Here is a 27,311-nt window from a genome sequence, read left to right as displayed (position 1 = left end):
TGGAGTTCTCCTCAGAGCCTTGCTGCCAACATTACTGCCCATTCCCCTGACTGCCCAGGTAGTCTACCATGGCTTATGGATGAAGGGGAAGACCCACTTTGCCTCCTCAAATCTGGAGCCAACCTTGCATTTCATACTTGCCTCCACTGAGGAACATCTCTCAGTGGCAGAACAAGGGGGAAAAATGCACATACGCACTGTGCAGATGATGCTGATAAAGGATTGATCCTTTTTTATATTATGTGAGCTGTTAGAGGCAGTGAGTTACAAACCTTTCAAAAGCAAGGTGTAGATGCATCTTCAACTTAAGTGTCAGCTGCCAACTTTAAAAAAGCATAGATCGCCTACTTGTAGGATTGCTGGCTGTTGGAGTTGAAAGAATGATCAATGAGGCACATCACCATATTATGATGAATAGGGCAACTGAATAAATTTGTTTTGTGAAAACTGAGTGCTTATAAGGGCACAGCATAAGGGTAAAAATGCCCAAACACAGTTGAAATCCTTTTTCACCTTTGCCCTGCAGCTGTCCTCTCTGAGGCTCTTCCATACCCAACCTTGCACCAGCAATTTGGCACTGATAAATTAAAACAGGACAGCACAATGACTGTAAGTCTAACATTGATGGTGTGGGTTTGCAGAAAAAGTATGCATGGTCGCTATAACAGGGATCAGCAACCCTTTTGAGTCCACAGGCACATTTGCAAACCAGAAAAACAGTTTTGGGCACCAAGCACACACAGCACTTAGGAATGAAAAAAAGTATTGACTTTTTATCAAGTCTAATTTGGGGTATGTTTGTTTGTGTGTGTGTGATCTTCCTGGAGAATGCCATTTGTGGGGGAAACTTCCCTCCTCAGCTGAAATCCCCAGGCAGATCAATTAGGCTAGGAAAAAAGTCTCCTTTTGAACAGGATGGAACCTTATAGCACCAGGGAAGGCCTTTAGAGGCCCATGGATGCCCATGGGTGCTATACTTGCAGTCCATGTGCTAAAGGAGCCAACGGTTATCACATTGTGTTAGTTTTTATTGGTGTTCTCAGCTTTGGGAATTCAGCTGAGTTGATCAGTTGCTTATACATTTCCAAATAAGCAAATAAAATATCTTCCAGACACCACAGCACGGGAAGGGGCAAATTAATTGATTCATTGGTTGCCCAGTCTGCCTTAGTAACTGCCTACTGCTGCTGCCCATAAAAGTTTCTGTAGGTCATTCTATCATTATTTGAGCAATTGCCATTGGGATTATGATGCATTACTCCCTGGGTCAGGTTGCCCTCTTGATACTAAATAATCAAATAGGAGTCAATGCCAAATAAGGTTAAGATGGTAATGCAGTCCATTAAGAAGCACTTTTCCTCTCAACATGTGGGAGCCTGCCAAATATGCCTACAGTACAGTACAAGGAAAACATAGTTGGACCAGTAAAGGCATGGGCACTTCAACTTTTGACAACGGGTACATTTCTGCTGCATTAAATGTGAGCAGCTCATCGTTCAAAGATAATTGAATGAGCAAGTGAGAGAGCAAAGCTAGCCAGCTCCTTCAAGGCAGTTTTGGCAGCATTTGCATTTAAGGAGTTTTCATAATTTAAAAAAGCCTGGCTTGAATTTTCCTCCGGAATATGCATTGTAGAATACGTGTTCGTTTTTAGATCATCTGCGTACTTCCTGCTATATAAATTTAGCACCAGGTATGAAAAAGGCAAAGTGCAGCAGGAAAGTGTGAGATTTAACTCTTCTGTTAATATTTGTTTTTAAAAAATGCAACCCAGCAAGCAGCTAATGATTGTGATGGAGAAATAATATCTGGCAAACTGCAGATATTCTTCCTCTGTTACAATGACTGCAAAGAAGAGGCCATTTGTGCAAATGAATGAATGAGAGTGTCCATTTGAAATGGAATCCACTGCTTTGCATTACTCTATGGCTTACTTAGCACAGTGGTTAATGTATCCTCTAGTGGAACTAGTCGCCATGGTAATGACACTCTGCCACAAGACTTACTCCTACATAGATACTTGTTATGTACAAGTTTTCAACAGTTTTGTTGTGATTCTCTGCTGTAAGCGAACAGTAACCAAGGCTGTTGTTTCTTCAAGATTGGATTCAATAGTATTCAAATCAGGACAGAATGGCCTGGTTCACACAACACAGTAAGCCAAGCTTAATAAAACTTGGTTAGCGAGGAGAGAACCCAGGTTCCCATGACATGAGATGAGGGAATCAAAAAGCCTAGGAAGGTGCAAAGGGGCTGTGATGGTTCAGGAGTCTGTATGGTTCCATTAAGCCATAGTTTGACTTACCAGGTTGTGGGAATCAGGCCACTGTATTTATTGTGGTCAAAAAGAGTACAGAACAAAACTCACCAACTCCATCTGCAGTACAGACCCTGGTGTGGATTATATGCGAGCAGCAGAACGCTTCATATGTACAGAAAGCAAGTACAAGCCTGCAAGGACAGGCACATTTCAAAGACCTATTGCTGGACCCAACAACACAAGAGGCAATTACTCCTTCTGGTTTGTTTCTGAAGATGCAGAAAAAGCTAATTTTATTGAATTGTATCATGCACTCTGTAGTAAAGTTAGTATATTTCACGAAGTTGTTCTTGAGGGGTGAGCGGCTGGGGACCTTTACCACACACTCTTTATACATTAATAGTGATTCTTTGCATACTAACTCTAGGGCTGAAATCAGACAACAGCACAGTTTCACGTGGTCAAAGGATTTTTCAACTTGTATTCCTTAAAACAACAGTTCCCCATGCTACATAGAAGCCATTATTTTAGGGAAGTTTGAAAAATGGTTTATAACAAGCTACTCTTGTTGGACTCGGTTAAAGCAGTTCTTTGGATCCAAGTACAGAAATGTGAATGTTTGAGCTAATTACATACGTCCAACATTTGACAGAGAAAAATGAAGCGTACTTACTTCCTAGTGATGAGTTTATGATGGTAGCTGAGCCTGCCAAATGTCTAAGACACTAGCTGGATCATCTACCAAAGAAGTTTTGAAATAGTAGCTTCCAAATTGAGTTTCCTACAGTCCAGAGAGCACAGTTGGCTGTCTTCTTAGATGCATTAATTCAGCTGATTAAATGAGGTCTTGAGTTTTACAGGTCCATTCATCATTCCATTTGTAAGACTGTCTGTCATGTGAGAATTTTATTGAACTTCAAGATATCAGAAAAAAGAACTTGGTACACACAGTCAGGTTGAAAACCTTTACATTTCAAGTGTGAATACTAACTTGACCCATTTTCAATGGATCACAAAAGCTGTAAAACGTAAGCCAACACAGTGAGTTGTTATTCAGTTGAATAACAGACCCACTGAAATTACTGGGCCTACATGAGTCATGGCCATTGATTTCAATGGGCCTACTCTGAGTGAGTTAATTCAATACAACCCAGTACTCCCCTTGGCATCCCAGTGTGTGTATTCAACGTAACAGTTTGTGTTTCAAATGAAAACCTCAGGTCAACTTTCTCAAACCAAAATACATTAACAGGATCTCTGAAATGAGGCTTTTTGAGCACTTTGCTGTATTATTATTTATTGTCAAACTCCTGCCTTCCTTTAAAAATACTAATTCAGATTTTAAAATGCACATATCCCAGCAGAGTTGTTCACATAAATAAAATAGTTTGGACATTTATATATACTCCACCCTTCATAAGCTTCCCAAGGGATGAGTAACTTACAGAAAAGTAAAATTAGAATAAAACAAAGGCCTGTCCAACTCAGGGATGCTTGGGGTGGGGGGAATATTGGTGTGGGCTGGTGCAACTCCACACTTAGATGGGGGGGTGTTATTTAAAGAGCTCAAGGTGGGGTTCATCGTTCTTCCCCTTACTATTCTATCCTCACAACAACCTTTTGAAGTAAGTTAGCCTAAGATAGTGACTGGCCCAAGGGCACCAAGTAGGCTTCATGCCTGAGTGGGGGTTTCAAATGCTTTTTGTTCAAAAGAATTGCAGCAGTTATTATGAGTTATTAATAAACAGCCACAATAAATGAATACACTGCTTGCTTTGTAACTATTTAAATCTTGAATTTATCCAAGCATGAATTTCTAAATAGAATTTCTGTAAATCTTGAATTACTTTTGACCCCCTCCATCTTAAATACCCAGTGGCGTAGCGTGGGTTGTCAGCACCCGGGGCAAGGCAAGTAATTTGCGCCCCCTAACCCGGGGCAAGGCAAGTAATTTGCGCCCCCTAACCCCTAACCTGCCGCCGCTGCCAGCTTCTTCTTGCTGCTGCCTGGGCTGGTCTGGTGTGGTTCTCTCCCGCGCTCAGCGCTGCGCTGGGCGGCCGCTGCACTGTCCCTCCCCCAGATAGTCCCTCTCTCTCTCTCTGCACCGCACGCCTGGCACCCACCCCCTCCACAGTGGGCGGTGACCCGGTGGCTCGGATCGGATTCGCACAGCCAGCACTGCAGTGAGAGAGAGTGAGTGAGCCAGGTAGGGGCAGAGAGCTGCGAGTGCGAGCGCGCGCCCCCCAGATGTTGCGCCCGGTGCGGCCGGCCCCCCCTGCACCCCCCACGCTACGCCACTGTAAATACCATGCCTTATCCTGCACCAAATGTAGTACTGCTAGCCTTAGACTAGCAGATGAAAGACATACAGTAACATAACATGAATCACAGAATCATAGAATCGTAGAATTGGGACCCTGAGGATCTTCTAGTCCAACCCCCTGCAATGCAGGAATACGCAGCCATCCCATCCAGGGATTGAACCTGCAACCTTGGTGTTATTTGCACCATACTCTAACCAACTGAGCTATCATCAAGCAGAAACTTGCATTTGTTGCACTCTTTAGGGTTGACACTGGAGGAGAGAGGGGCTGTGGTGCCTTTATCAGCTATGTGGCAGGCAGATATCAAACAAAGCAATTCTCTTCTAGTATGGAACTACAATTATGGGGAAAGCTTCACTTGTTGATATTTTGTCTGCTGGACATCTTATGACTTGTATGCAACCCTGATTTATTTTGGGGCACTCCACCCTCTCCTGCAAAAGTGTGCACAAATTTGCACAAGACATAAAGAAGCGCATGCAGATGTGTGTCTTATCTGGCAACTGCACCAAAGGGCCAAATCAGCGCACAGTATACCAAGCCCAGAAATTGTGTTGCCTTATCTATGGGCATGGGTGCAGTGCAGTCATGCCAGTTGTTGCAGAAGGTGGCTGCTGCCTCGAACCTGGCTCTGGTGGTGGCTCTGGGAAGGTGGCACCTTCTTCCATGTGTGGTCTACGTGGCACCTCCTTGGTCCGTGGCAATGAGACGCCATGGGGTCTGTTTGCTGTGACTTGGCAGAACTGTTTGATGAGGTGTTGGGAGTTGACGTACTTTCTCTGTGACTTGATCCAGGTGGTTGAGAAGACCACTGGCAGGTCGTTGGAGGGGGAAGGAATGACCTCACGACACAACCACAGCAGTTGGTTATCATTCTGGAGCTGTCCAAGGTCGTGAGCAGTGGAGCTGCGTTGCCACTGAGAAGGGCCTGCTGCTCTCGGCGCTCTCTCTCTCTCTGTGTGTGTGTGTAGCTTCTGATGCTCTGTGGACCTCTGTGCCTGCTCAACCACAGTCGATGCTCGCAATAAAGGCTGGCAAACGCTCCCCAATTTTTGTTTTCCTTGCGGCGGGAAGCCCCACTGATTTGAGAGATTAGAAGCTCGACCCGATCTCAGGACGCATCTCCCAGAAACGACTTCCTGTTTGGAGGCCAGCGCGGAAAGCAAACTCGGCCAAAGGAGAGTCACTGTTTCGGTCTGCCGGAAGACGAGAAATCAAATGAAAAAGATCCAGACCTCGAAAGAAGCGGAAGCAGCCCTGCCTCGCCTCCCCAGCGGCTGCTGCTCGGTCAGCTGACCGGAGTCCCGTGAAGACGAGGCGCAGAAAGGAAAGGAGGACCTTCGCCAAGTGGCTGCTGCTGCTGCCTGATGTCTCCGCCGGCGCGCTCCTCCATCCTTCGCTCCCCAGCGGCTGCTCTAGGGCTGCTCCTGCTCCTGCTGCTGCTCTGCTTGCAGCTTCCCTCTCCCGGAGATGCTGCTCTCTACGACCCCACGTGGGAGTCGCTGGATTCCCGGCCGCTCCCCGCCTGGTTTGACGAAGTCAAGTTCGGCATTTTTATCCACTGGGGCGTCTTCTCGGTGCCAAGCTTCGGCAGCGAGTGGTTTTGGTGAGGCTCCCCACCCACCCACTGCTCAAGCTCTTTGACCTTGCACGCCCTTCTTCTTCCCGAGCGCATCGTGCCGGCCGATGCCCTCCAGGGTGGGAAATGTCAAGGCGGGTGACTGCCTCCCTGGGGTACCAACTTGAATAAAATATTAGGGGGGGCAGGTCAGCCTCGCCCCACATAATGGATCACAAGACATAATGCACGCACACCATTTGAATGGCAATGCCCATCAATCTTGGGGGGGCTGGCCCCCTCAAATATTTTATTGGGGAGCCCAAAGTTATCTTGGCCCCTAGGGGTTGGCTCCTATGCTGCCTCTGGTGGGTCCGCTGTGATCCTCGGACTCAGCCGCGTGCTAGAGAGGGACGAATGATACAAAACTTAACTCGGAAGCCCTGCCATTGTAGCTCTAAGGTGGGTAGGCTCTAGCTATTCAGTGAAAGCTACTGCTGCATGTATTGCTTCATGTAAGTGAGGGGGCTCGAAGGATGAACCCTTGGGAAATCCTGCACCTCCACTAATGAACTGAGTTTGAGGAGCAGCTAAACAATTGCCCAGAGTGACATCGCATAACCTCCACGCAAGCAAATCAGAGAGATTGTTCAATGAACACCGGAAGGTGTGTAGTCTCCTTGCAAACGTTTTCTGAATAAATGGAGTTAAGCGCACAATAAACAGGCTGTATGAGAAGTGACCTGAGTTCTAAAGCTGCAAACTAGCTCCAGGGCAAGGAGCATTTTCACACAAGTGGCTTATATTGGTTTGGACTTTATGTCGATCGTCAAAGCAAAGCTTACCATGATTAGGATGTGCAGCTGATTTTTCTTCACTCCATTCACATGTGTGGCATAAATAATATGAGAATAGGCTTTAAGTAGAATAATAGAAGCATAACCACCCCACCCCACTCACCACTCACCCCTTTTTCCTTTCTTTTTTCTTCTTCCTAATTGTTTAAACCAGTTCTTAATCCAGGAACTTATACGTTGATCACTAATAATGAAACATGTTGTATAATAATGAAACATGTTGATTTGGTACAAAGCAGCTTCTTGTGTTTCCTAAAAGCCCCATGATGCAGGACTATACTCCAGAACATGTTTGAATATTTGTTCGGGAACTTCTGAATGTTTCTGCCTTTGTGTGCAGATACAATGGGCTTGTTTGTTTCCTTTGTAGGTGGTATTGGCAGAAAGAAAAGAGAGTTCCCTATGTAAACTTTATGAAGAGCAACTATCCTCCTGGTTTCAGTTACGAAGATTTTGGCCCTTTGTTTACAGCAGAGTTTTTTGATGCCGACCAGTGGGCAGACATTTTGAAAGCGTCAGGTGCCAAATATGTTGTCTTGACTTCAAAGCACCATGAAGGTAAACTTGAATGTATTTCTTTCTGAGCACAGTTGTTTTGTTTGTTTCAACAGACAAAAAGCCTGGGTGGGGCTTCCTCATTCAGCTGCTTAGATACAGAGGTTTTCAACCATTTTGAGTCCATGACTTCCTTGGCCAACTACATTCTTTCTGTGGCTCCCCTGTGAGGAAACACTCTCCAAGCCTCAGAAGCTCAGTCACTTCACCCCTTGCCTTCAGAGCTGCGAGTCCCTCACCCGTTTTCGAACACCCTCCCTTGTGGAGTGTTCCCTCAGCCTGCTCTCTGCTCCTTGGGAGTCCTCTGAGCAGCAGTCACCACCGCCCCTGGTCTTTGAGCTGTCCCAAAGAGAGGTGCCTCCTCACACCGCCCCACAGGGGCCTGGGAAGAGGATTCCCCCAGCCTTAGCAGCCCAACGGAGACTGGCCCAAGGTGAATGTGAGACCAGCACCTTACCTTGGGAGGCAGCAGTGGCAGCAGCGAGTGCCACTGGGCCTGCACAGTGGAAAGGCTCTCCTTCAGCGCTGGGCACTCAGCTCCCAGGCAGGCATTGCACACAGCAAGCACAAGAAAGGCCAGTGTAGCACCTGCCTACCTGCCCGGCCTCCCACTTGGCTCTCTATTCCCAACAGCAAGGGCTGGCAGACTGTACTCCATAAACAGCTAATTTAAATCGGAGCATGCTTTAGTTAAAGAACATAAGAGCCAGTTAGATCAGGCCAGTGGCCCATCTAGTCCAGCATCCTGTTCTCACGGTGGCCAAACAGATGCCTGTTTGAAACCTGCAAGCAGGAGCTGAACACAAGAGCACTCTTCCCTCCTGAGGCTTCCAGCAACAGGTTCAGAAGCATTAGGTTAAACAAGAATGCAAAATAAAGGCGCACGATATATTTACAGTTACAATTACAATTATTTTATTAATCCTAACATTCGTTTCCTAGGTTTTACATTGTGGGGATCTAAATATTCTTGGAATTGGAATGCTGTTGATGTTGGACCCAAACGGGACATTGTGGCTGAATTAGCATCATCCATTAGAAACAGAACCGCCTTACACTTTGGACTCTATCACTCGCTCTTCGAATGGTTCAATCCTCTTTTCCTTGATGATGCCTCTAGTGGGTTCCTAAAAAACCAATTCCCAAGTGCCAAGTCACTCCCAGAGCTGTATGAGATTGTGAACAAGTACCGCCCAGAGATTCTGTGGTCAGATGGAGATGGGCATGCCCCAGACACTTATTGGAACAGCACTGGCTTCCTAGCTTGGCTTTATAATGACAGGTGCGTCCATTTCCCCACTCCCTGCCCTTGATATAATGCATTCAATATTAATAATTGCAAGAAACTTGTTTCCCAACAGCTTTTTAATGGCATTTCATGCAACTCATTGCTTCAGGCTGATGCATTTACAAACAGTTTCTTAGGACAAGTCCCACTAAACTTACTTCTGAGTGAACATGTGCAGGGTTTCACTGTTGATTAATCATTTCATGTTAACAAATTCTAATTTACGTACCCAAATAAGATATTGAGAGAGAATGGGGTACAGTGGTACCTTGGGTTAAGAACTTAATTTGTTCTGGAGGTCTGTTCTTAACCTGAAACTGTTCTTAACCTGAAGCACCACTTGATCTAATGGGGCCTCCCGCTGCCGCTGCACGATTTCTGTTCTCATCCTGAAGCAAAGTTCTATTTCTGGGTTAGCGGAGTCTGTAACCAGAAACGTATGTAACCTGAAGCGTATGTAACCTGAGGTACCACTGTACTTCATACTACTAGTTCCTTATGGTTTTGGAATGTGGCTGTCATTGCAGGTACCTGTGATTTCTGACCTGTAGTTACACAGCTTAGGAGTCCTGGACAAGTGCAGTTTTCTTCTTCAGTAGGTTAGTGACATTTATAACCCAGTGCCCTGACTTCTTCATTTCAAATACTTGAAGACTTGATGATATTTAACCCAATTCTGCTGGAAGCATTTGTCTAAACCAGCCTCCTTCAACCTGATGGCCTTCAGATGTTATGGACTAAAGCCAGCCAGGGTGGAAGTATGGTAGGCTGAAACATCTGGAGGACACCAGTTCAGCAAAGGCTGAAGTAAACCAGCCTTTCTTAACCTTGAGCCCTCAGATGTTCTTGGACAGCAGCCCACACAATCTGCAACAACTTGTGGAAACTCAAGGTTGGTGAGGACTGGTCTAAATGCAACTCAGTCTGATGCATTCTCCACTGTTCTGATTTTCCACTGATTGTTCATATGTTGTTGGAAGTCATATTTCCAATGAATTGCAGGAGGGATGTGTTTATCCAGTGGCAGATGTAGAGGAAGGCCCCAAGTTGCTTAGAAAATGATTTGAAAATGTTGTTTAAGCATTTCAAGCAAATCGTAAAGATTGGCCTATTTAAATAGTTTAGATAGACCACACGATTTCCTTTAGGTGTAATAGGACTTTCTGATAGCTAAAGAACTGCCAGTTGATTTATCAGCTGCTTATTTTTTTGAAACTGGTTCCTTTATGGTGTGCCTGTAAATAGAGGGTGGAAAATATTAAAAACAAATGGCAGCTTTTGTTGAAAATGTGAAATTGCTTACACATTCTGAAAAAGGCCCTGCTGTTGAGATTTTGGTTTTATGCATCTATGTGTTATATTTATTTGAGTAAGTACTTCAGATGATTAACAGTAAAATCCTATGCATGGCTACTGAGAAGAAAGCCCATTTGAATTCAGGTAAGTAGGTAAGAGGGACGCGGGTGGCGCTGTGATATAAACCACTGAGCCTTGGGCTTGCTGATCGGAAGGTCGACGGTTCGAATCCCCGCGACGGGGTGAGCTCCTGTTGTTCAGTCCCTGCTCCTGCCAATCTAGCAGTTCGAAAGCACGTCAAAGTGCAAGTAGACAAATAGGTACCGCTCCAGCAGGAAGCTAAATGGTGTTTCCATGCATTGCTCTGGTTTTGCCAGAAGCGGCTTAGTCATGTTGGCCACATGATCTGGAAAAACTGTCTGTGGACAAACATTGGCTCCCTTGGCCAGTAAACTGAGATGAGCGCCGCAACCCCCGAGTCGTCCGTGACTGGACTTGATTGTCAGGGGTCCTTTACCTTTACCTTTTAAGTAGGTAGAGGATTGCATCATTTGTCAAATTAAAATTCATTTTATCAGTAGGCAACCTGAGTCCTAAACAGGTGTCTTTAGAGCACACATACAGTGGTACCTCAGGTTACATATGGTTCAGGTTACAGACTCCGCTAACCCAGAAATTGTGCTTCAGGTTAAGAACTTTGCTTCAGGATGAGAACAGAAATCGTACTTTGGCGGCGCGGCGGCAGCAGGAGGCCCCATTAGCTAAAGTGGTGCTTCAGGTTAAGAACAGTTTCAGGTTAAGTACGGACCTCCGGAACGAATTAAATACTTAACCTGAGGTACCACTGTACACATGAATTAGGTATGAACAGTTTCCCCCTTTCCCCCTCTGTTACTGTCCCATTCTGTCCTTGGTCTCACATTAATTTTTCTTTTGTTTTGTTGTAGAGAAAAACTCTGAAATTTCACAATTTGTGCCTGTGACTCCATTTTGCTTTGTCATGATTTTACTGGCATTTAATATTTCTTTCCCTCCCTCCCTCCCTCTGCACAAGTGCTTCAGTACACCAACTATCATTTTCAGTGCATGCTGTTGGTTTTCTGCAGGTACAAAAATTGATCAGCAAATAGGCGCATGCTCAGTACACTGTTAATGCCCAATGTTCTTTCTCTCTGTTCCATTTTTATTTTATTCCTTTTCCCTCTCCTGCAAGTACTTAAGCATAGTGAACATGCCTAAATAAGTGCATATTGGCAACTTTGCATTGATTTTTAAAATATATATATAAATTGATTCTGGATGAGGCTTGTGTGACATATCTGCATCAAAGGTCAGGCTGCCAGTGGCATCATCCATAAAGGAAATGCAAGAAAATGCACTGTTGCTGTCATCTTCCAGGGAATACTTGGGAAGCCCAGGTTGCTTTTTTTATTCTGTTGTATGGAGGACAACAGGGAACACTAAATATCCCACATGTCACCAAACAAGTGTAGTTCCTGTCCCCCCCCCCCTTTCTGGGACATTCCAAATGCCAAGTGAAATGTGAAAATACAAAATGCTATTACCTTGCCGGGGTGATAAAATAGAACACCTTGAAGCAAAGCCCCTGATCTTCCTCCAGGTGATGATTAGAGCACATATACATTTTGAAGCCAAAGCTGAGGGACTATGTCCAGTGACATCCCTTGGGGGCCCCCAAAAGTTCCAGTAGCAAATACTCAAAAAAAGAGGATTGGCACTCTTTAAAAAATCCACAAAAAACTAGTGCAAAAATCTTGGTGCTTGAAGTGGATTAGCTTTTTAAAGACACTGGCATTTCTAAGTTAGAAAATACTTCCAAATACATGTAGAATCCCCACAAGTGTAGCATGCTAGAGCAGAAACGATGAGGTTGTGGTTTTGTATAGTATCCACAAGTGTTAGCTGTTTTTAAACATCCAGAAGTGCATAATCACCTAGGTTAAAATATTTGATTTAAAAGAAAATGCACAGAGTGTACCACTGCATCAGTTGGTTTTTTTAAGTCCTACCTATTAGGAAGCATTCGAGAATAGTAAACTGCTTATATGGGATCTACTGAGCTTCCTGTTAAAATAAAGCACTGTATCTGAACAATATATTCTCCCCCTCCCCAGCCCTGTTCGGGACATGGTTGTAACAAATGATCGCTGGGGAGCTGACTGCATTTGTAAACATGGAGGCTATTACACGTGTGCCGATCGTTATAACCCAGGACACCTTTTGCCCCATAAGTGGGAAAACTGTATGACGATAGACAAAAATTCCTGGGGATACCGGAGGAATGCACAGTTGAGTGACTACCTAACAATTGAAGAGCTTGTAAAGGTAAAACCAGATAAATAATCTGGGGCTGTCAATTCTTGCATTCTTTCAGATACGGTTCCTGGCAACCCTGAGTTCACTAGATGAGACAATGTTGATAATTGTAACTTTCTTTAGAATAATTTAAATTTTTTTTAGAATGCTTTTTAAAAATTATTGCGGATCCTGGGCTCCTTTGGGAGGAAGGGTGGGATGAATAGATAAATAATTGTGCAAGAGCTGTTTTTCATTTTAAAGGGCTAGTGGCCACAAAAAAGGTACTAAGGAGCCCACTAATGAAACGACCATGTTGATTCCCAGAAGGAGCACTTCCAGGTGAACAGCTAGACAAGGGTTGGGGGACTTGTCTCCCTCTAGATGTTGTTGAACTACAGCTCCCATCAACCCTTACAACCGGACATGTTAGCTGGGGCTGATGGGGTTTGGAGTCCAACATCATCTGAAAGGCCACAGTTTCCCCATCCATGAGTTAAACTTTCTTTGAACCTACAGTGTGGTGTGGTGGTTAAGAGCGGTAGACTCGTAATCTGGTGAACCGGTTTCGCATCTCCGCTCCTCCACATGTAGCTGCTGGGTGACCTTGGGCTAGTCACACTTCTCTGAAGTCTCTCAGCCCCACTCACCTCACAGAGTGTTTGTTGTAGGGGAGGAAGGGAAAGGAGAATGTTAGCCGCTTGAGACTCCTTCGGGTAGTGATAAAGTGGGATATCAAATCCGAACTCCTCCTCTTCTTCTACAGCAAGGTACTGACAATGTTGTAACAGAAGCATGAATTTAGGCTTAACAACCTACATAAATGTGCCATCTCAAACGCTGGGCAGCTATGTTGGGAATGCCAAACCCAGTGCGGCTTTTCATTGCTCCTCTTCCTATATAATTTCAGGAACTTGTAGAAACAGTGTCATGTGGAGGAAATCTCTTGTTGAACATCGGGCCCACCCACGATGGCCGCATTCCTGTTATTTTTGAGGAGCGCTTGAAGCAAATGGGGTCATGGCTGGCCCTCAATGGGGAAGCCATTTTCAGCACTAAACCTTGGAGAGCTCAGAATGACAGTGCCACACCAGGAGTATGGTAAGTCCGTGAAGCAAAAACACAGGAAGTACTGTACCAACGTTAAGTTTACTTTTGTTATTGTTCTGCTATCTTGGATATATTTCACTTCCCCCTCATTTGACTCCCTTCACAAGCAAGGTATGATGTAACTGAATCAGGGAGAACTGAATCAGGAATGTGGCATTTGTGCAGTGAGACTTTTAACACTTTGCTCTTGATCCAGATTGAAACAGCCCCTGCCTTTGTTGCAGCTGCTGTTAACCCCACGAGGAAAGTTCCATTGGTATCAATGGGAGCTTCCCTTCTGTTGAAAATAGCATTTAAGGAAGGGTGCAATCTAGATCGAAACTATGCAATGGGCGAGAGCAAATCCTCCCCCAAAATGCTGTGGTCTTGATCAGAATCACCCTCTTCCTCCATAGCTGCTATTTCATTAAACACCCCCACACATACATGGTCAATCATTTTGACTAAGCTATCTAGTTTTGTCTTCCGTATGATGTGTGGGATTACTATTTCTAAACTATTGGTCCTTCTTCTCTAGAAAAAGAGGTGGTTTAAAATAACAACACACTTCTGAGGTGTGCAGTATTTGCAATGGTTACTAAACAGCTTTGCTGGCGAGGGTCCCAAATTGTTTGTAGGCTAGGTAGTTTCACCTGTGATCTTTAGAAAAATTGATTCTTCGTTTGTTAACTCCTACTAGGTATACATTCAAGCCAAAAGAAGACATTCTGTATGCCATTTTCTTTAACTGGCCATCTTCAGGAACTCTGATGCTTGGGGAACCAAAAGGCGTTACCGGAAAGACAGTGGTAAGGAATATTTGCCTATTTTTATGACTTCTGTACAATTTCTCTTGAAGAATTTCAGGACTAGAAAGAACATGAAATGCATTCCAGCAAAGCAAGATCATCCGCATATAACACCCCTAACAGATTAGTTTACAAGGCTAGTCAATGTTGTTGTTTAACACCCATTAATTCCAGAATATGGCTATTCTCATCTGGAGAGACAGAAACTTTTAAGTGCAAGATCTTAAGAGAGTCAGCATCTCTTTGAACGGCTTCTACCATTTTAATAAAAGCTTTTGTGTTTCAGGTTAAGCTGATTGGATATGAAGAACCATTGCCATGGGTTTCCATGGGGGAGAAGGGAATGATGGTAGTCGCACCTCAATTGCCGTTCACTATATTTCCGTATCAGTGGGGCTGGACTCTGCAGCTGACTAACATCTATTAGCAACAGACATCCTTCACTTTTGGTTATTATTATTATTTTGGTGAACAATCAGAGCTCACTCACCATGGCTTACTTCTGAGGTGACAGGGGATATATATCCAAAACAGAAATAATCTATAGGAAGATTCATGCACTGATCTTGTTCCAGCTTCAGTTTTTGAAAAGAGGACCTATGAAATTAGGCAGAATCTACCACAACTAGGCAGGAAGTGCAAGTAAACCGCAGAGTGAAGCGATGAACTATTTTGAGTCCCAGGGACACATTTCCTTTGGGGTAACCTAGGGACCAAATGCCAGTGCAGAGCTGAGCCAGAGGCAAAAGTGAGCAGAGCAATTAAAGTGAATTTTACGTTGTACAGTAGGCTAGTTTTTTCACTTGCACCCCGCTCTCTATCCTCCAGCCCCACAAGCAAGAGGGATTACTAGAGTTTAGGGACATAGACCAGTCAGGCAAAACCGCTCAAGGTTTTGGGCCTTGGGAAGAGTCATCTTATGAGGCTCACAAAAGACAGATTAAACAGAAAAGTTATTATGTGTCTTAAAAAGAAAAGTATTTTGGCTTTAAAAAGCAACCAAGGGCGGCGGGGGAGTCCGCCATGCCTAATGTTAGAATTGGTGCTCAAATAACTTTGGACAAAAAGTGTTGAGGCATTCTAAAACTGAAATGCTGTACACTGAATTTGACTATAAATCGTGTTATTCAAATTTTGATGCTTGTGTTTAGGCCTGGTTTGTTTTTTAAATGCAGGTATTAAATCCAGATAAAGTTAAGTATGACAAACAATACAATCCTACCATTGTTTATGCAACAGTCCTACTATGTTTGATGGAATATGCTCAAGTTAAGTGTTTAGGATTGTTTTCAGTAGGGATAAGTGGTAAGTAGCTGTGAATTTCAACTTCTTCCATTGGTTTCAGTAATATTCGATTCCATTTCGCTGGAGTTGGGTGTCAGAGTTTCCTCAGTCCTATAACCTACCTCAATATTACCCCATCACACTTTCCTTGAATATAAAATTACATATTAGGACTTGGGTAATAGTTCTGATTAGTGAGAAATGGCCTACAATTATATACTTCTTAAATTTTGATACATGTACGTTCAGTTACTTAAGTACCAGACAGGTAAGATTCTAAAGCTATCACCTCTTTGGGTATCTTGCAGTTTGTGACTTGAAAAAAAGAAAATTATTGCTAATTTAAAAATTTGTGTAATTGTAATCTTCGTGAAACACTTTAATAAAGCAGCTGAGGTTCTATAAGGAGAAATTAATGTTGAAGTCCAGTTGCCTTGTTGATTTACAACCAAACTCTTTTTTCTCTGTGTGAATGTACTATATATTTGCTTTCGTTATGGGTTGGGCAAGTTCTAGTTGCTCAGTCCCACTCCTTTGCCTCAAAAGGAGCTTGGTGGGAACTGTTTCCTGCTACAAAACCAGAGAAGGAAAAGGACAAGGACAAGAAATACAGCCTAAATAAACCTGGTTCTACTTGAATGCAATGTGATTACTGTATTTGACTGCATTTTATTTTTTTAGAAACTTTTGTAAGCTGCTAGGGGGCCCTCTTACATATATAAAGTAGAATCTAATAGAATAAATTTGCTACATAATAAGTAGGTATAGCTACAGCAAGACTACTAATATGTTTAATGCTTCTTTTTGTGCTGAAGTTACAACTGATTTTTTTATATACAAAAAATAAAGCACTGCATCCAGTCCCCTACAGTTCAAAATTGCACAAATACATCACTGAACGGCGTGCTTAGGATGTTGCAAGTTACCACACACAATCTTTGTTAAAATAATTTATTGTCAGATATTTAACAGATATTCCAATTAAAAATATTTACAAATGAATGTATACAGCAGGAGCCATTTACAAACAGCATAAATATATTTTCTAGGAACCATCTACTCTGAATATGAAACAGTAGAGTAAGCACTCAGCATTGCGTTGTTCAGAAGATAACCGTGTTCTAAATATACGCATTTGGAACCAGCAGCCTAAAGCACAGAAGGCCACATACCCCACTCCTGTTCTCACATTCTTATAGACTCACTCAGGCTAGCAGGTAAGAAGTTGAAGAGACAGCTGGGAGTAAAGGAAGCTTGACTGCATCTCCCCTTTTCGTAGTAGTAGATGGTATGATCAGCTTTTGAGTGAAACCTCTCATGGCTTACAACTACCATAGGGGAAGGGCACGTAGGACATGTTCTACCCTGCTTCACAGCTGATTGGTGCTGAGACAAGCTACTCCTGATCTTCCCCTGCCACCAAGAGAAGAGGTGCTGAGTACAGTGGGAGTGGCTCTCTCCCCCACCCGTTCTTAATGTGTTACCTGCTGCAGCCAATCTGTGAACTCATTTCATAGGTCAACCACAGTCTCTGGGTTGAGGGGAGACTGGGGAAAGATAACCACCTCCCCACTGGGTCAAGAGAGACGAAGCCTGACATTGCCTGCACACTTTTGAAGCCAGATGTACTTCTTATGGGGGCGGGGCGGGGCGGGGGGGAGGTTACTGTAGGCAGATTTATTTATTTTTGCACTGTCTTTTGCAAACAAGTGATTTGTAACTGAGACTGCTTCAACACAAAGGCCTGCAGTGTAATGATACTTCCCCCTTAAATTTACTTAAGTCTGGTGAGCTCTATCAGTATAAAACCCAGGTGCTGGATTTTCTCAAAAGACAATTCTTTTTGCAGGGATTAATAATCTTGTACCATTCTGAAGAGATTCGTTATCAAATGAAGTATTCACAGGACTGGGCACTACGGATCATATGTACACCCCTCTGTGCAGTTCATTTCTCTAGTTGTTGAGGGGTACTGAAAGCTTCATACACATTAGCAGCAAAATCTTTCACTTGTTCCATCATTAGAAGGTCCTGGAAAGAGAATGTCCATGTAGCAAATATAGCACTCTTTTTTTTAACACAAGCAAATGCGTAATATCAGCAAGTAACCCCCTGTTAACACTTCAAGCCTGGGTAAACAGAATTGCTTGGCACGTTACTTCATGCACTGTTAGAGGCTGAGAAGTTCAAAACTGTTAAGATGGAAATGTTCTATCTTACATATGTGGATCATCTACCGGGGACACTAAAACGGCTTTTGCCTCAGCCATAACCAACCTGGAAGCCTAACCAAAAAGGGGGATGGATTCTATTTCTTCCACTCAGAATAAAATGTGTCATCCTGGCAGTCTCACTTCCTGTGTTTATGCAGTGTAAAATGTGCATACCTGAACTCTACACATTTCTTCATATTTTGATTAATAAGATGTGAAACATTATGACAGCAACAAGTCTAGTTTACTTTTGGTAGAGAGCTTAGTGCACTTTTAAAGGCTTAAAAATATACTAATGGCAACAATACAAAGCAGGCTGACAGGTCTACATTTTCATATTTTGGGTGTGAAATTATTTTAATTGGATTTCTCCTCATTTGTACTGTTTAATTTTGTTTATAAGACACCCTGAAAACTAAGTGCAGAAAAACTATTAAATAACAGACTTAAGCCAAAAAAAAGAAAGGTAAAAAGGTCTTCTTACCTGAACAAAATGGCTAGGTGTTTCACTGCAGACTGAATGAATCTGCCCATTTATTATTGGAATTATCTTGGCTAAAGGAAGACTGACACTGGAAAGACTGGAGGTGGAGGTGGGGAAAGAGATGTGATTACACAACATAAATGTCTGTCTTGTTAGCTGCTTTTGTAATACACAGATTCAGAAGAAGAATAGTAAACACATAATATCTGCCCGGGGAAAAGCTCAGCCAGGTTGGGGACTGACTGAACCCCAGAAGATCAAAAGGGCCCTTCATCAGCCCATCCCATGCTACCACTCACGGCCTGTCAGTTTGGAGCTGGCAGCACACAACCCCTAACCAGTTCCACAGGTGCTCCAGCCTACACACACTCATTCAGCCACCCTCCCTGTCTGGCTCCTGGTCCAGATGAGACATTGTGGGTGGGTGGCATAGATTCATAAAATCTTGAGAGTTGGAAGGGACCCTGAGGATCATCTAGTCCAACTCCCTGCAATGCAGGAATATGCAGCTGAGGTCCAACGCCGAGGGCCTTCTGGCGGTCCCCTCATTGCGAGAAGCAAAGCTACAGGGAACCAGGCAGAGGGCCTTCTCGGTAGTGGCGCCCGCCCTGTGGAACGCCCTCCCATCAGATGTCAAAGCGATAAATAACTACCTGACATTCAGAAGACATCTTAAGGCAGCCCTGTTCAGGGAAGTTTTTAATGTGTGATATTTTAGTGTATTTTTGGTTTCTATGGAAGCCGCCCAGAGTGGCTGGGGAAACCCAGCCAGATGGGCGGGGTACAAATAATAAATTATTATTATTATTATTATTATTATTATTATTATTATTATCCCATACGGGAATCAAACCTGCTACCTTGGCGTTATCAGCACCATGCTCTAACCAACTGAGCTATATGGTGCTATATAGTAGCTGTATTTCTGAATGGGAGTCTCTTGGCTCCTATGTATGGTGGTCATCTGGCTGGCCAATGCACGTTGGTTTATTTGATGGCCGGCATGAAGATTCAGGGTGTGGGGGAGCAGAGTTTGTATCCCACTTCCATTCAAAAGTGCCAACACTGCACCTGATTACAAGGAAGCATTCTGCCTTCTTTTACTTCTCTTTTCAAAATGGCTCTCTTTATGTATGCTAAAATCAGTGTCTCCCATAAGAAAGTTTGTGCAGTGTGTTTTTCGGGAAGTGGAGAGGAACTTTAAATAAAAAGAATTTGAAAAGAAAATTAACTTAATGGAGTCTGAGAGAGTATTCAATCTTGCTAGACAGCAGATCTGTCTTATTTTAAGGCTAATTACTCATAATTAAACAAAGGGTTAACACATTTTGCTGGAAGAAGAGCACAGTCCAAACTATGTTGAGACATTGTTTTTGTTAAAAATTCAGCCTAAAACTGATCCATTTGGCAGGATTGCTGTGTGATCTTGGTGAAACCTCAACTATTTTTTTGAGAAACTGATAATAGTGAAATAGTAAGTAAAACTCTGACTATACTTAGATTCTTCTACATTGAAAAGCATTCATATTAAAACATGTTTAAAGATGTTTACCTGTTCATGGAACTACTATGGCATAAGTCCTGTTCGGTGGGTCTGAAGAATTCTGCCATGTTGTCCAGTAATCGACTGAACCCTCTATTTAAGCATGAACTCAAAACTCTATTGAAATCTGGACTGGAATAAATCAATCAAATAATAATAGATATATAAATCCCTCTCTACATGCCAACGTATTTAAAATGCAATTTAAATAAAACTGATACTTTGCTGATGGGGATACAAGGCTAGATCAAACATAACACTAAACTAGAAATGGGGCATTTCAGGCACCTCCAGGGCTCTCTGGCTGGGCCTGAAAGAATATACTGGAGGCTTATTTGTTCTTCCTCTGCTCTTCTTGCTCCAATTCACTCCCCACCCTCATCTCTATGAAGCAAAGTTTGCGTCTTTGCCAGTAATTAAAATGAGCTTCAACCCCAAGTTTAGAGACAAGCTATATTTTCTCAGTTTGGATAAAACAGCAAACTGTGGTTTGCTCAAACAGGGACAAGGGAAGTGGAGAATCAAAGAATTTGAGAAAGGCTTTTTTTTTTAAAAAAAGATACTTTGTTATGCAAAATCACCTTCAATTTCTCCACTCTGATAAAAAATGAGTTTCCTATTTCCTAAGTTTACTTAGCCTAAGTTACCAAAAATAACATTTGCTGCATACCTGTCCAACATGTCTCTTGTCTCATTAAGTAATTTAATAGTAGCCACATCTCCTTCTGTAAGTCCACTGGCCTAGAAAGACAAACAACAGAGCATAAAAGCAACTTGGATAGTGCTCCAAGTGAATGTACAGGATTACTTTATTTATGTTGAACCTTTTTTGTTCGGAAAGGTCTGGTTCTGGTTCAGACGGAAGCAAACTAAAAGATTTGAGTTTCAAGTTTAAATTCTGCTACTTTTTTAAAAACCCAGAGCCAATCTCTGCCCCGTCCCAAACAACTTCACGTTTGGTTTGGTTCCCTGCTCACAATACTATGAAAATACCTGGGTAGCTAATGGATTCTCTTCATCTGGCATCATGTAATGACACAGCAGAGACTGGGACCCAGTGTCTTCAGATGATGACCCATCTCCAGGTTGTTCTATCACCTTTCTAATTTCTTGTAGCTTCTGGTCCAAATCCAAGAGAGAAAGAGCATGTTTGAGAGAAACACTGCAGGGGGAAGGAGTTAAACATTATTTATCACATCAGTTGAATGCATCCCAATGAATTACTTTAAAAATACACATGAAAACTTTTTTAAAAGCCAATTTTTTACCTCCCAAATGCATCCTGCACAGCTTTTTTAACCACAGTAATTAATTCAGTCAAACCTAAGGCAGAAGGAAAAAGTTACTGAAGACTAGCTACCCATTTGTTCAAACTTTGCAAATATTGGCACTACGTAGGAAGAGGTTTACAGATATCATACCATCTCCTAGAAGGTGCTGAATACTTGATAAATATTGCTGTTGGACTTCAGGGGGAGCTAGAGGTGTCTATAAGGAGAAAAACATTCTGTAATGTTTCTGTTACTTTATGGAACAGTGTGTTTATCCTCCATGTGTCTGTACAACCAGTCAGGATGCAGAATTTCCCTCCCCGTGCCTTCTCTGTGCTCTCCTGCTGCTGGCATCACTCTCAAGATACCCTGGATCTTAACAGCCTCAGCCATCTTTAAACACAGAACAACAGAGGACAGAACAATTCAAATCTCTCTTTTTTAAAAGCCTTATAGATCCTCTCTTGTTATAAATAAGAGCTAACATTGGGAACAACCACACAAGCATGGAACACCAAATTTATTTCCTTTTTGCTGTGCTGTCAACTTATTCAACACCAACAAAATGGATGAATCCACCCCCAATTATGAGGGCCAGAGAGTTTACAAAAAAAGGAATTCAAGAAGCATCATCTCTGCTCTTTAGCATCATTCACTTTGTAAATTAGTCCAATCTTCCAATACTCATAAATTGAGGATGATATCCAGTCGTGCCTCATCTGCTAGCAGAATGGCCTTGCACATGTGCAACAGAATCTCTCATTCTTCTCCCCCCTCTGCATTTGGGAGGGTGCAGGGAGAGGAGAGGAAGGAGCAGTCCTGTCATGCAAGCAAAAATTTCACTTGTGATGTTGGATTTCATCCTCGGCATATTAACGTCAATTGGATTTCCGTAAGTCTAATACTATGTACTGGATTCTACATATTATAGCCACCCTTACTGAAATTTTCAATCACTGATATACTGCTCAAAGAATGTACTTACTGTGCCGTTTTTGCAAACTGCTGCATTATCCAGGTAGATGTATCCACCAATAATATTTAACTGTACTCGTAGAAGAACTACAAGCATACATGTGCTATATACAGCTACAATGCTTCTTGTAAAACCTTTAAACAGAAAAAGGAATGATGCTAAATGAAAAAGAGTGGACAGCTAATAATCAGCATGTCATCTAAAGTAATGCAGAGTAATAAATATTGTATATATGGGACAGAGTAACTGTTTACCGTTCTGGTTTTATGTGCAGAAAACATAACTTTCTAGAGCTTATTTAGAGGGGCTATCTGTATTTCGTGTCTTCTTCAAAAAGGTGTTTCTTCTGGGTAATCAAGAGCTTAAGATGCAATGAGCTCAAACAAGGACAAATTTTACAAGCCTATTACTTAGGCTTGCAAGAACATGGCAAAGCAATCCAAACAAGGGGATGGGAAAGTGTGGAACAGATTATTTTCACTACGTCAGCTCCAGGCTGGTGTAGCTAAATATCTCAAGGGGTTGGGTCCCATTGATCCCAATCTGCTAGTGCCCCACTTTAGAGCTTTCCGCTGGCTACCACAGGTGAGAGATTAGTGCAGCGTTTCACAAAACCTGTATAAGTGGGTCATGGGCTTTGTACGCAAACCTTAAATAAGTATTGCTTGTAATCTTACAACTTTTTGTTTTGTTGGCATGTTATAATGCTGCATTAACACTAGTGTTAGAAAGGTTCAATTTCCACATTTTAACACTTGGGAAGGTCAAAAATTCATGTGACAATAAAATGATGGGTCACTATGCCATGTAGGTTTGGGCTTGGGTGTTGCCATATCAAAAAGGTTGGGAACTACTTGCTCAGTGCATGGCTAGGTAAAGCTGAGACCTCTGCCAAAGCAGAGCCTTTCCCCCCTGACTACCTTTGGCAAAGAAGGCCAGTAGAGAGGCAAGTACATACCATCCTGACAGCACCATCTGCAGCCATTGGGGTGGGGACAGGAATGCTCTGTAAGGCTACAATCCTATGTATAATGAGCTGGTAGTAAACTTCATTGAACAGAATGGCACTTGCTTCTGAAGAAGCACGTATCTGATAGTTCTGCTTACAGATTGCAATGTGCACTGGAGCTGGACCAGAGTTGCATTTTGAAGAAAAACCAGAAGCTCTGCTATGTGCATACATAAAAAGAGGCTCACTGGATCATGAGCATAATTATTCCTTTCAACTTACTTATTATCTTCAAATCTTCCCATATTTCTAATTTGTTGGCTGGTCTAAGAAAACACAAAATTGGAAACATTGAAAATGAATGGTCTTGGTAGAAAGAAAGCTCAATTTCTGTCTATATTAAAGTGGAAATTCAATTTTCACTCTAATATAGGCATGAACAAGCATTGAAACTGCTTGGGAGGAAATGCTTGGAGGAAAATGAAGATATAATTAACCAAGCCTGGGGATTTGAGGCTCTGAAGAAATTTACAAATGTAGCCCTAACTGGCCTTTGTAAATAATATTTCAACAAGCATTTTTCAAACTAACTGAAACACACTGGAATGTGCTTTATGCTTCCTCTACGTGTTTCATAGAACATCAATTATAAATACTTTTCAGTATCATTTCCCCACTAATGCATATTAGATACAAAATGTGCTACATGGTTTTAATTCTTATATTTCTCTATCAGGATAAAATAACTTTAAAGGTTTTCACAGTCCACAGATTCAGGTTGCAGGGAATAATTTTCCTACATGATAGTTACATATGCACATTCCACTTATAGCCCAAATATAAAGAATAGGCATTCAAACCAAATCAACAGATCACACTTACCTATTCTTCAGCAGTGAAGTGAGGCTCTCAGAATTCAGTTGATACATCAAAGCATCCCTTAATGTTGGAAGCATTGACAGGACTATTAACAAAAAGCATATGATTAGGAACGTAACCAGTGTACATAGAATCTCAAACAAATCATTTATTCAGTAATTGGTTTGAGCACATGTGTATGTGTTTTTTCATACTTTCTCCTCCCTCTAGCACACCTGTGAGGAACATTTAGTCCACCAAATGTCAGTGGTTTACAACTCCCACATCCCTGGTCATTGGCCATGTTTGCTGAGGCTTATGCAAATTGTAGTTTAGCAACATCTGAAGAGTTAAAGGTTTTCCACACTTGCTATAGCAGCTCATGGGAAACTGCTTTAGAAGGGTGGGACTCCTTCCTGAACAGCACAGGAAGTGGTGAACTAATAGGGGGAATAGACTTAAATGGCCTCCCCTTCTCTCTCCAGCCAAGCATCTGCTGGATCTCAGAACCTTCCATCAACAGGGGAAGCTGTTCCGTTCACAGAACTGCAAGTTTGAATTCAACTCTTGGTCTTTGGGAAATAAATATAAGGATCATTTGTTTTTGTTTTTTTAAAAAAGCACAAACTGGAAGTATGCACAATGACACCTTTAATATTATTGTTTCCAGCTTTAGTTACCCCTGTTCAAAAAGGAGGAATTCAAAGCCAAAGTGCAAAGAGCACTTTTGCAATCAGAGAACTAATTTTATGAATAGAGACTAAATGATCTCAGTCTTTTAGAGTAAAGGAAGCTCAGTATGGATATGATTGCTTTTAAAAATAGGAGTTTAACACAGATGCACAGGATAAGAACAGTCCATAAAATGTGCAGAAAAATAAAACAAAATTAGCTATAAAAGTCAAACTTACCTTAGGCTACAGATGGTCCTTCATGAGTTTTAAATGTAGTTTGCCATGCAACTTAAGGGGCTGCTGTTAACAAAACACAAGTCCCCCTGGAAATGCAAAGCTAGACATGCAATTCTTTTGACCCTAACTACTATGTGATTCTGTTTATATTACCTCAATCAAAAAGACCACTTCAGTTTAGGCAGCACACCAAACCATAGTTAAGGAAGTTTAACTATGATTTGGCATGACAAATCATGGTTCAGTGATCAGTTGTCAAATTGGCATCAGAAACTACGGTAATTAATATGTGCTGAGAAAACAGGAACCAACAATAGGCAAGTGACGTGCACTTTAGTTAGCAAAAGCCATGGTATAACCTGAATTGATTCCAAGACTGCTGTCGCTTTACCTGTCATGTTGCAAGTCCTCTGGTTACTTTCAAAATGATACTGTCTTCGTGCTTGTGCAATGTATTCGGCAGCTTCTCTTTCCTGGATTTCTTTCATTTTTTTCTGTCCATATTTTCCAAGTATGTAAACTCCTATTAAAGGTATTTTAGAAGAGGCATAATTTAGGGCTTACAACCAAACAGTTTCTTCTGCTTTAGAATATATTTTTCTCTTGATTTCAGTAGAAATTGTAAAAATGTTACCCAGAACAAGTTCTCACAATTAGATTAAATGATCGTAAGTAAGGCTGGATCCCATCACAGTACAGGATCACCGAAACAGCATATGTGCTAAATAAAACTGTTCTTAATTTCCAGACTGTCTTCCCTTTCTCAGGCAAAAATGACCTACAATGGATTGTGATAGAAAATTATTGGTAATAGTTTCACACAATCAGATAAAAAAGTTGACTATACAAATTATTCAAGTAGTACTTTTAGCAAACTGATAATGGAAATAGAGTCCCCTGGTTAAGTAGTGTTGAATACTGAGATGAGAAAAGCCTAACTCATGGCAAATGAATATATAGCAGTTTCAAATGTAAGTTATGAAGCAATGGCTGCTACTGCCACATACTCCCCTATTTTGAAATATAAACTTCTAATGATGTAGAATACAAGATATCAGCACATGAAATGTATATGTCCAGAAAAGCACAATAAAGGGGGTAAGTGTTTTCCCACTAGTACAGAGCAAAAAACAAATCAGGGGTGGGGGTGGGGAGCAAGTATCTGCAAGAGCTGGTTATAACAGGATGATTGTGCAAAAAGAAAGACTTTGATCTGAAAAGAAGGAATGAGTCCATACATGCACTTGTTAGGAAAGATTAAGACAAGTTATAATCTGAAACGAGTGAATAAGGAACAGGCCTGAACTCGAGCACCTTCAGCAATTTTGAGCTTAAAAAAAGTTTTTCTTGGGGGGTGGGGGACTACTTTTCAAGCCAGGAAAAAGGAGGGATGACACACCGGATTCTGGCTAAAAGACACAAGAGATCAGCTGAAATAAAGGCACAAGGAGGGAGAAACAGCAGGAGCCACAGCCTGGGAGAGAAGGTGTGTGGCCACCATAGAGCAGGAGCAAGTGGCCCTCTCTTGACTTCAGCCCCTGCCTTACAATACACAGCAATGCTAGAGCTGGCCTGCCTAGCAGGTTTGTTGGGGCTGTAACTGGCGCGGACCGCACCTGAACTCAAAAAGATAAGGAACTGCACACCGACATCCAGTGCCATAATTGCTTGGGCAGGTATCCACGCTTACCTGGGAGTAAGCCCTACTAAAAACAGTAGGGCTTACTGCTGGGAGATTTGGGGGGGGGGGAGGAATCTCAGGGAACAAGGCAGCAGGTGTGTGTGTGCATGGGGGGAGGCGGAGCGTATGGGGGAGAGAACAGGGCTGGATTTAGGTTTGATGAGGCCCTAAGCTACTGAAGGTAAAGGGGCCCTTTATATTTTCAGCCGTCCTTTGTCAACAACAAATTGCCGCTGTTTTTTGTGTTGAATATATGCTATATGGTTATTTCTGGACCTAATAGGTATCTAAAGCCATTCGCCTCTGTTGCTGTATGTAGGTTTTATCTTATATTTTGGAAATTTACACCCAGGGGTTTTTTTTTTCTTTAATTTTTTGTGGGGCCCTAAGCTATAGCTTGCTTAGCTTATACGTAAATGCGGCACTGGGTGAGAAGCAAAGGCAGCCAAAGGCCCCCTTTGGCTAAGGAGGGCTATGCGGAGACCGAGGACACGCGAGCGGAAGGCGAAAGGGAGGGGTTCTTCTCACTTACCGCCCACGAAGGCGCCCAGGAAGAAGCATTTCTTTTTGTGTCGCTTCAGGAAGCCCCACACGGCCAACAGCATCCCGGCGTCCGCGAAAAGCAAGGGCTCGGCGCTGCCTCTTCCCCGTAGCGCAGCCGCCGCAAAGCCTCCAGCCCCGCCCCGAACGTCGGCCACGCAAAGCGAAGGCAGAGGCTGCTGCCGCTCCGCCTCCTACCTGCATTCTAGTCCCCCACTGCTGCGCGGTCCGTTTAGATCCCGATCCCCC

At 42.6% G+C, this 27,311-nt stretch overlaps 2 protein-coding genes across 2 annotated transcripts; one reads left to right on the top strand and one right to left on the bottom strand.

Moving 5' to 3' along the window:
* The first annotated feature begins 5,461 nt into the window (after positions 1-5,461).
* Positions 5,462-17,670, top strand: FUCA2 (alpha-L-fucosidase 2). The gene is made up of 7 exons (XM_083607797.1): positions 5,462-6,190; positions 7,370-7,557; positions 8,497-8,836; positions 12,274-12,484; positions 13,365-13,555; positions 14,244-14,352; positions 14,639-17,670. The coding sequence occupies exons 1-7, from the start codon at positions 5,952-5,954 to the stop codon at positions 14,777-14,779; spliced, it is 1,419 nt and encodes a 472-aa protein (XP_083463923.1). The 5' UTR covers positions 5,462-5,951; the 3' UTR covers positions 14,780-17,670.
* PEX3 (peroxisomal biogenesis factor 3) lies at positions 16,574-27,188 on the bottom strand. Its single transcript, XM_083607823.1, has 12 exons — positions 27,055-27,188; positions 25,233-25,364; positions 23,955-24,036; positions 23,355-23,398; positions 22,133-22,257; positions 21,298-21,364; positions 21,145-21,199; positions 20,870-21,038; positions 20,547-20,617; positions 19,886-20,008; positions 18,334-18,430; positions 16,574-17,667 (listed from the first exon to the last, which is right to left on the bottom strand). Exons 1-12 carry the CDS (start codon positions 27,125-27,127, stop codon positions 17,584-17,586), a joined length of 1,122 nt encoding a protein of 373 aa, XP_083463949.1. The 5' UTR covers positions 27,128-27,188; the 3' UTR covers positions 16,574-17,583.
* Between the last annotated feature and the right edge of the window lie 123 nt (positions 27,189-27,311).

The sequence above is a fragment of the Podarcis filfolensis genome (genome assembly GCF_964270895.1).
Source record: "Podarcis filfolensis genome assembly, chromosome: 3".
In the NCBI taxonomy this organism is placed as follows: Eukaryota; Metazoa; Chordata; class Lepidosauria; order Squamata; family Lacertidae; genus Podarcis; species Podarcis filfolensis.
Note: the sequence above shows the minus strand (reverse complement) of the source record. Positions and strands in the feature narration are given on the sequence as shown.